This window comes from Hibiscus syriacus, unplaced genomic scaffold (genome assembly GCF_006381635.1).
Source record: "Hibiscus syriacus cultivar Baekdansim isolate YM2019G1 unplaced genomic scaffold, ASM638163v2 tig00000910_pilon, whole genome shotgun sequence".
Lineage (NCBI taxonomy): Eukaryota > Viridiplantae > Streptophyta > Magnoliopsida > Malvales > Malvaceae > Hibiscus > Hibiscus syriacus.
Genome location: NW_024061831.1, coordinates 8468 through 18160, shown reverse-complemented (window position 1 = coordinate 18160; position 9693 = coordinate 8468). Strand labels below are relative to the sequence as shown.

The window sequence follows — 9693 nt, the reverse complement described above, 5'->3', positions numbered from 1 at the left end:
TTTGGACCATTATGAATTTAGGTGTAATTTTAGAGACTAATTTATAAATTCTAATATTGTATAAGATATAACATGTAATTTATCCAAATATTAGCGACATTTAGTCTTTAATCTGATTTCTTCTTTAATCTTTAATCTCGCTACTGCGTCGATATTTCATGGTCTCCACTCTTCAGATACATTTTTTCTTCTTCTTTAGTCTTTAATCTTTAGTCTCTGTTCCCCAAATCTACAAAAACCCAACTTGATTCCTATATTTTGCTTGTTTCTCGAGCAGAAAAAATAAAAGAAAAAAGACGTTTCCTTTCTACAGTTTTACCTCCAAACTTCACACTGTAAAGCTTTGCTCTCGACTGTCAAAGCTTGTTAAATTCTTTTTCTACAGTTAAAACTCATGAATTTTCTCTCTTTCTCTCAAGACCTATGATTTAAAAGTTTCAATTTTTTGCTTGTTTCTCGAGACACAACGTATACTTCCATTTCGTTTTTTTCTTCTAATTTCATTTATCAAGTACTGATTTAAGATGGGTATTTTTTTAACTTCAGTGGTGTTTTCAAAATTTTAAAGTTTTAGTTAGAGGATAAAGAGTTCTAGAAGCTTTGTGAGGATTTTGTTTAAAAGTGAGTGATGTAGGATAAGCAAATAGAAGAAAAACTTTAGAAAATAGATGGGAAAATTTGAAATTAAATGAAAATGTAGTTGGATGAAATTTGAGGACAATCTAACCACAAAGTCAACAAAGGTTAAATTAAATATAAGGATGAAAATGAATAACGTTGATTTAAAATTTAAATCATCATAATTATTAAATATAATGGGCTTAATATATATATATATATATATATATATATATATTATTTTAAAACAATTTGATATAATGTTTATATTATCTAGATTTTTTTCACTTACATTAATCGTATAAGAATATTTAAATGAACATATATTATTATCTAGATTTTTTTATATACATTATTATAATGTTTCTTAATGGACATATTTTTTTTATGTTTTTTGTTTATGTATAACTTAAGTTTGTTGTCAGGCGGGTCTATACGTCGCTAGTAGATAGTGGGTGTGGGGATGAATTTGAGAATGTACCCGCATGGGCGGATGTGAATTTAAAAATTTGTACCCATTATGAGTGGTGGACGGATGGTAGATTAAAAAATATTAAACAGATATAGGGATGAGAGAAAAGGTATCCGCACCCGACCCGTCCGTTTATCATCCCTAAGTATAACCCACTGTTTTTTTTAATCTGTAAGAGATTTTATTCTCTGTCATGTTTTTCGTTTTTTCTTTTTGGTATTATATAGCACAATCCATCTTAGTGCAGTGTACAAGCAGTTCACTTTTAAGGAACTCCCAAAAAGAGGGGGGGGGGGGGAAGTTCAGTTCTTTTCGAAGAAGACCCAAAAATGCAACTCGAGTTTGGAACGGGGCTTGTGTTAAGATCTTGGATTTCCAGCAAAAAAAAAATCAGTTTTTTCACTTGACTTTAAATTCGTAGATATTAGAGCTAGAGTCCCAAGGTGAATCTGAGTGTTGGGTTTTGTAGTTGGTTTTAAATTCTGGGCTTTCTTGGATTTTTGCTTTTGAAGCTGTTGAGAGTAAAGTGTTTTGCTTTTGGTTGTGTTTTCTGGCTTCTTATGTGGGAGAAGTTGTGTTGAAAGTAAGTCTACAAAGGTTTTCTATTAGGGTTTTCTATTTCTGCTTTTGTCATTGCTTCATAGCTTGGGGGGTGATTTGAAGTTGTCAACTTTAAAGAAAAATCAAATCTTTGAGTTTTTGGCTATGATTTGAGAATTTTGGTTTCTTAATTGTTGGCTGTCTTCGGTTTTTGCTCTACTACTGATCTGTTTAAAAGTTTTATTCCTTTGAAATTTGGAAAACCATGCCTTTTATAGCTTAGGGAAGGGTTTGGAGTTAATAACATGGCATCAAATTTAGATTTTCATGTATGTAGGAGGGTTTTGCTTGAAGAAATTGGGATTTTAGATTCTAATTAGGGTTTTGATTTGAGAATTTTGATTTCAATTATGCACTTTTGTCTTGTTTTGCCAGGTTCATTTTATTGTTGTTGGCATGGATTCCCCACAATCAGTTGTCACCGTTGAAGAGCTCTGTTGTACCTGAGTGTGAGAAGCAGAAATCCAATTTTTTCAATGGATCTGAAGTTAACAAAACCGAAGCTGTTTTGTCGAAAAAAGACGACATCGTTGGTGTTCTTGAGGTATATGTCCATCAGGCAAGGGACATCCATAACATCTGCATTTACCACAAGCAAGATGTGTATGCTAAGCTTTGTCTCACCAGTGACCCTGAGAGCACAGTTTCCACCAAGATCATCAACGGTGGAGGGAGGAATCCGGTGTTCAAGGACAACCTTTGGCTCGACGTTCGTAATGTCGATTCGTCTCTGAAGATCGAGATATTCATGATGAGTAGAGTGAGGAATTATCTCGAAGACCAGTTGCTTGGGTTTGCATTGGTGCCGTTGTCGGAAGTTATACTCAAGAATGGGAAATTGGAGAAAGAGTTCTCTCTGTTTTCAACTGATCTGTTCCATTTACCTGCAGGTTTTGTTCAATTGTCCCTTGCGTATGTCGGATCGTCTCCTGATGTAATGGCTATTCCCGATGTTGTTGCTGATGAAACCGTGAAGGATTCGGAAACAAGTGAGTTCGAAAAGATCGAGTTTCTGGATCCGAATATTGTGAATGAGAATCAGATGATGGTGTCTCAGTACTTCGGGATACCGTGTTCCAAGTTGGACTCTGAAAGTTTGGCCACCTCTGATATCGAGAATTCCGAAATGGGTGTTAATGTACTTGAAAGCTTCTCTATTGCTTCGTTGGATTCAATCCAAGTCCCCAAGCTTGATTCTCCCTCAAGCAGTGTGTCAACCAATGGGGTTTCACTTTCATCTCCATCCGCTGCAGCAACCTCCGAGTACTCCGATGGCGCTTCGAAAACTCCCATTCAGGAACACACTTCAGCCCTGAAAGAGAAAACAGTCAAAGTCGGAGATGGCGACAACAGGGATTCATCGGTGGGTAAACCCATTGTTTCAGTCAACATTGAGCCTGAAATGCAGGTGGTGCAGCAAGATATAGTGGACATGTATATGAAAAGCATGCAGCAATTCACTGAGTCGTTGGCTAAGATGAAACTGCCCCTCGACATCGATAGTGGACCGACCAAATCGGAAAATTCTTTGGAAAATTCAAGTACTACAACCGATCAGAAAATGGAGGCATCGAAGAACAACGGGTCACGGGTGTTCTACGGAAGTAGGGCTTTCTTCTAAAAGCATCCTTTCAAAAGGAAGACACATAGGTGACTTGAGATTTTAGGGTGGGTGTAATGTGTTGTTTTCCTTTAGACATTCAACATGCTTTTAGATGAAGGGGAAAACCATAACTGAAGTAGCTTTGTTCCACTGTAACTGCTGTTGGTATATACATGAACATTTCCTTTTATAACTGATTTTACTTGTGAATAATGGCAAATCGTATTGTGTAATTCTGAGTAATCATATTCTTGTGATAATTAAATATACTTAAATAGTAATATTGACAGTTCATGAAATTTCAATACCGCTGACCGACTGAAACTATAAAATTTTGTGCCACCAATCCTCTTTGAACCACTGCTCTGGCAATCTTCTTTGCCTTCACTCAAATCCTGTAAATCTTACGTATCCAACACTAATTGATTTTTTTTCTAATGGACATTTTTAATGATCCTTACCAAAAAAAATAAAACACACACAATTTAGTCACTTAATTTTTAATTAATCCTTGATGTCAAAAGAGTGTTAACATCCAAGCATACCCCTTGGTGAATCATGTTCTCCTGTTGGCAACTTGTAATGTTGCTTCATGGAGTATATGGTTCATGATGTGCAAATAGGAGAACCTGTGAACTTGCGGTGCAATGAGTGGCTGTGCCATTTTCACTGCAAAAAACACAAAACCACTAGTTTATCTACTGCAGTAAAACCCAGTTCAGGTCTGGTTGTTGACTTACATCTCAGTAGGGTTTCTTTTTGGCAGTCATTATTAAAAGTTCCATCACCCCATGTTTGTTCATTCATCACCACCTGAACTTTCCCTTTTTCTTTTCTTTGACAGATATCTATGAATAAAAAGTAAATGGACCAACAATTTAAACAGGTAAAAGATTTGCTGTTTCTCATCATCAAAGATTCTCTTACCTCACCTCCAAAGTGACCAAAATGGAATTGGAAACCTGACCAGATTAATTCAACAAGATGACCCGAGAACCATAATCGAATCGGCTTGACTTCCGACTCGATTGTTGGTTGTTTCCCTCGCTAAACCTAAGCAGAGATCGAAATATTGACAGATTCGGAATTCAAACTCGGGACTAGTTGTGTACCAACAAAAGACTGTGGAAACTTAAGAGAGGTGATTTGGATAGTGGAAGGATCCTAAAATCCACATAACAAAAAGCTTAACAACAAGTTCATCTCATTATCAAGAGGACAAAGAATGCCATAAAATAATTCACAAAAAGTTAGAAAGGGAGGACCACAGTCGTGTTAGTAAAGATAAGAATTCTCGGTATGGCCACAAAGTAGTTACACGGAACAGACGGAAACGTCTGAAAAACACAAGAAAGGCAATTAATGCAGCATTTGTATCATTCCAGAAAAAGTAAACAGCCCGATTTTTATATCGTATCGGTTTATCATCACCATATGAAAATCCTCTTGTCATCTTCTTAATGTGACAATATGAAAAAAACCGGCATGTCGATGACTGACCGACTGTTATCATATATAGTCTAATGAAAAAAACGAATCAGAAATTTTTGTAATTTATTTTATTGGCATTTTTATATGAATATTTCTCTAACGATTCACACTAGCAAATCGAACCGAAACTCCTTAAAATCAAAGAGAAACAATCCCAGATAATACCAAGAAAACACAAGGACAAGACCCAGCAGCTCAGCCAGGCATTACAGCAGTTGAAAATTTAAAAAAAAAAAGGAAAAATAATCGATACCCTATTGTTCGATGTACCATTCCTGGCACACGTTGCTGCAGATGCATTGTACATTAAATCGAACCAATCTTCAGGAGTGTACATCCCGCATTCTGATTGTAAACCTCACTCAAAATACCAAGAAGGGAACCCAAATTCTTTTCACTATTAAAATAAAGAAGAGAAGTAAACAAATTCAAACCCCAAACCTTGTAAAAAATCGCTTGAAACCGCTCACTCTGAATGTGTATTCAGTATTTTCAAATCATTAACAGTCGTTAGTCCCATAAGATCAATCTGTGTGTATGCCAACATAGTAATGAGTCAGTTGTATCGAATTCACAAATACTTCACTTGTTTGTGCACATTCTTTCAGCCAACATTATAGCATCTGATATCCAAATAACGGATCTCCTAGGCAGCAACTCCTGAAGAAGAAACAATGAAATATATGAATTAACAAATGTAGAAAGCCTGCATTCACTTCTCAAGCCTCACCACATTGGAAAACATTAAATTTTCTGAAGTAATCTCAAAGTATATAGTAAAAATGGTCTTTTAGCGACTCGTTCCTATGACATTAAGAATATTCACATAACTGACTTTCCTGTTTCATGACAATATCAGGTTCATACAGGGCCAATCCAATAACAATTTTTAAGTAGGCAAAACATAAAATAAATTAGTTCCATCTAGTCCTAATGACCTTATCGTTGTTATTTTTTACAGTTTAGGCTAATCAGATGCCGGAAAATGAGTTTATATTATTACAGTCCCCGACATCATAGATACCAAACCATGGTTTTCGAGCATGAATGAAGTACAAGTGTACAATTGAAATTACATTCCAGCACGAGGAAATTTTCATCTGGAGTTAGAAATAGGGAGAACCTAATTAAATTCAGAAGCTTTTCGTAAAGACCACTTAATGAACTAAAGAGTATTACCTCTACTGGACTGTCTACTTGCAGCACTGTAACTTCCAACATAATCCTCAGAGGTTCTTGCAGTATCATCTGCAGATGTATTGCCGAGCTCATAACCAAATGAGCTAGAACCATCCAAGTCAGGTGCTTCAAACTTCCAAGTTGAGTCACCATACACTGGACCACTGCGGTAAAGATCCCTGTAGGAACCTTCAATATTACCAGTTGGTCCAGCAAATGATGATGTTGGAGGTAAAACAGTGCTGACGTTTCTTCTGTATCCTCCCCCTCCCAAACCATAGTTGTCATCGGCACTCCCACCTGTATAGCCAGAAGCATTTCCTCCACTTCGAGAAGGAAGAGAAGGGATCCAATTTTCCCCACTATTTCCTAAAGAACTGAAGCTACCATTTCCAGACCCCAAGTAACTAGCAGGGGTGGAAGCATTTGTGGCATTACTAAGGCCAACATTTCCCCAGACATTCCTAGTAGTGGGGCTCAAAACAGGATCATTTCTTCCACTTCCGACACCATAGCCAATCGGAGTGTTATATCTGTTTGAATTCCCACCGAAATAGGGACTAATTATCCGCCCGTATTCAAGACTGTTGCCAAAGTTGGAATTCTCACCATAGTTTGGGTTCATTCCCGGTTCTATATTCATACCTACTCCATAGCCAGTGGCACTAAATGAAGGAAACCCATTTCGCCCACCAACAAGAGAACTAAACCTACCATCCATCCGAACCCCAATGCCTCCAACCGGACTTAGATTATATGCCTGCGCATAACTATTGAGGAAGTTGGAAGCCCTATTCAAACCATAATTATATCCGATTGTAAGGTTGCGGTTGGTGGCACCGGGAGATAGTTCTTTAGGCACTGCTCTCTTGACCTCAACCAATTTCCCATTAAGTTCATGAAATGTTTTATGCAGGACTTTGTCTACCGATTCTTCTGAATCATAAGTGATGAAGCCGAACCCTCTCGGCCTTTGTGTGTTATGATCATACATCACCACAACATCAACAATTTTACCAAACCGATCAAAGTAGTTCTTAAAGTCAACCTCGGTTACAGTAGATGCCAAACCTCCAACAAAAATCTTTTTTGTTCGACCAAGACCAGTAGGTCCAGTGATGCCAACCATGTTCCTGTTTAGAACGAGCTGTTCATCCCTAGGAACAGCCTTCTTTGCCTCAACCTGAAAATTGAGCAGTCAAGAGTCAACAACTTGAATCGACCATTTGCAACTCGACTTCTGTCTCAAATAATTAAGTCAAAACCACAAAAACAGTATAAAGGAGACAATATGGCGGATTTAACTCGCTGTGATTATCACATATATCAAATTAATCAAGCAAAAATAACATCCCAATACCAATTAAATCTGTAATACAGGAAGGATAAATATAATCAAGGCTCTCACCGTGCGACCATCAATCATATGCTTATGCAAAATTACCCTCCCGGCAACAGCAGGATCGGCAAACACAACAAAACCAAAGCCGCGGGCGCGGCCTGTGACACGATCTCTCATGATCATTGCCTCCACCACTTCACCATACTTTCCGAAATAATCCTTCAGACGTTCCTCATCGGTGTCCCAGGATATCCCACCAATGAAGAGTTTACCAAGATCTGATTCCATCTTATCTACTACCAAAGACAACCCTGAATTATCCAACTATCAGCAGCAGCTAAAAGGATCCATCTTTATGCAGAAAAAAACCATAACAGATGAAATACGAACAATAACTACAATCAAACACGATAATTAAAATGAAATACATTCCTTTTGTTATGAATTACAGGTAGAATATACTACCAAAGACAAAGTGGGTAGCTGTTAAATCCAATCTAGGATCATCTCAGAAACTTTATGCACTAATCAGAAAACAACCCAGAATTCCTGCCAATCAAAACCATTTAAAATTGAGACTGAATTGTGTAGATCAAGACAAAGGACAAAAGATCAGGAAACAGAGACAAACATATATGAAGCAAAAGAAGAAAATAGAGAGCAAACTTTACCATTTTGGAAATGACCCAGATTAGAAAATGGGAAGCAAATTAAGATCTGAGTTGAGAAATGATGACAATGGAAACAGAAGAGATTTTTCTGCTCATTTTATTGTTTTTTTAATCCTTTTTCTCCCTTCTGCTCTCCCTCTCTGTTTCTTTTGTATCTTTCTTTGGTTATTCCACTCCTCTTAATTAATTCAAAAGAGATGGAATTTGAGGGGAAAAAAGAGAAGAGAGAGAATATATGGTGAGAGAGTCAGAGAGATTGGGATTGGCAATCCTCTGGGCTAAGAATATTTTGGAGGAGATGGTGAGTTTTTTTAATGGAAATTTTAAAATTTTATTTCGAGTTTTGCAATGTTTTTTTTTTTAATTCTAATTTTAATTTTAGTCTCACTAGTTGGCTGAGATTTAAGGTTGAGCATCTAACTTCGATTAAGTCACTTAATTAGTTCAAGCGACGACTGTAATATTTAAAAAAAATTAAATTTGAACATAATATTTATATAATGTTCTGAACATTTATTGTTAAATGGTTAATTTTTTTTAAAACATATATTACATTATAATAACTCTAGACTAATAAAAAATTAATCCTCTATCTAAATGAGATATAATTTAATTTACTTGTTAAATAGTATTAATTGATATTATTAAAGTAATTATATAATAATTAGTATCGGATCACGTTATCAAGATCACATAAAATATCACCAATAATATTAGACTAATAATAAGTTTTTATAGGAGATTCACTAATTGATTGAGTGGTTAAAGATGTTCATATTATTTCATCTTATATAGGTTCAAACTTTGATATTTACCTTGGAACGCAATAACTCTCCACTTAGTAAAAAAAATCCATATATCAATTTGAATCTAGAATATTACTCTGTCTATCCCTTATTGACTTTTTTTATCAATTTTTTTTAACTTTGATTCATTGTTAAATTTATTATCGATAAAAAATGAAAAACATATTTTAAAAACCTTAAATGAAGTAATTTTTAAATACTATATATTTTATAAAATTTATTTATTTAAAATATTTAAAATAATCATTATTAAAGTTTAAATATTTTGACTTTTAAAAAGTCAATAAGAGATATATTTAATGGGGCAGAAAGAGTATAGAAGCAGAGACGAAATTTATTTCAGATGAAAGAAAGAGAGTATATCTTGAATATCAACGTAATGGAGGGACGACGTTTATGCATATGGCATAACTATTCCTTACTTGGATTGCATGTTAGAACCAACTCTCGCATATTTAATCATGAAACAGACTTTTGGACCACTTTATTTAGACCTTAAATTTGCATTATAATATTTGAATTATTAAAATTATATATATATTTATTTATATACAGGTTGGTTCAAGTTTTAGGCATGCTGTTGTTAAGTTGATGTTACAATGAAGGTTAGGGTACAGATTGGCTTAACACCACACATTAATTAACAATTTCTTTATTGCTTTCCCTTTTGGATCACACAACATCATCAATTCATTGCAGTTTGATGGCAATCATCATGTCTCGTTTTCTTGATTTTTTGGATTTCTGTTAAAAGTTTTTTTTTTGGCAACATTGATGGAACAAATTTATTGCGGTTAGATGGCATCAATTTAATTCGGTTTCGGTGTAAACAGAAAGCAAGGTCCAATGCTTAAATATACTTCATTAGAAAAAGGAGATTGCTTTTACACTGAAGTTACAATTTTTTCTTT

At 35.3% G+C, this 9693-nt stretch overlaps 1 protein-coding gene and 1 pseudogene across 1 annotated transcript; one reads left to right on the top strand and one right to left on the bottom strand.

Annotated features, from left to right (window-relative positions):
* The first annotated feature begins 1552 nt into the window (after positions 1-1552).
* Positions 1553-3456, top strand: LOC120115933 (annotated as a pseudogene).
* A 1363-nt stretch (positions 3457-4819) lies between these two features.
* Positions 4820-8317, bottom strand: LOC120115923 (heterogeneous nuclear ribonucleoprotein 1-like). The gene is made up of 5 exons (XM_039136538.1): positions 7977-8317; positions 7738-7854; positions 7372-7598; positions 5964-7146; positions 4820-5444 (listed from the first exon to the last, which is right to left on the bottom strand). Exons 3-5 carry the CDS (start codon positions 7591-7593, stop codon positions 5431-5433), a joined length of 1419 nt encoding a protein of 472 aa, XP_038992469.1. The 5' UTR covers positions 7594-7598; positions 7738-7854; positions 7977-8317; the 3' UTR covers positions 4820-5430.
* Between the last annotated feature and the right edge of the window lie 1376 nt (positions 8318-9693).

Coding starts and splice junctions, on each gene's coding strand:
- LOC120115923 (XM_039136538.1), bottom strand. CDS start 7,593: ATGGAATCAGATCTTGGTAAACTCTTCATTGGTGGGATATCCTGGGAC. Junction 7,147..7,371: donor ATATGATTGATGGTCGCACG/GTGAGAGCCTTG, acceptor CTCAATTTTCAG/GTTGAGGCAAAGAAGGCTGT.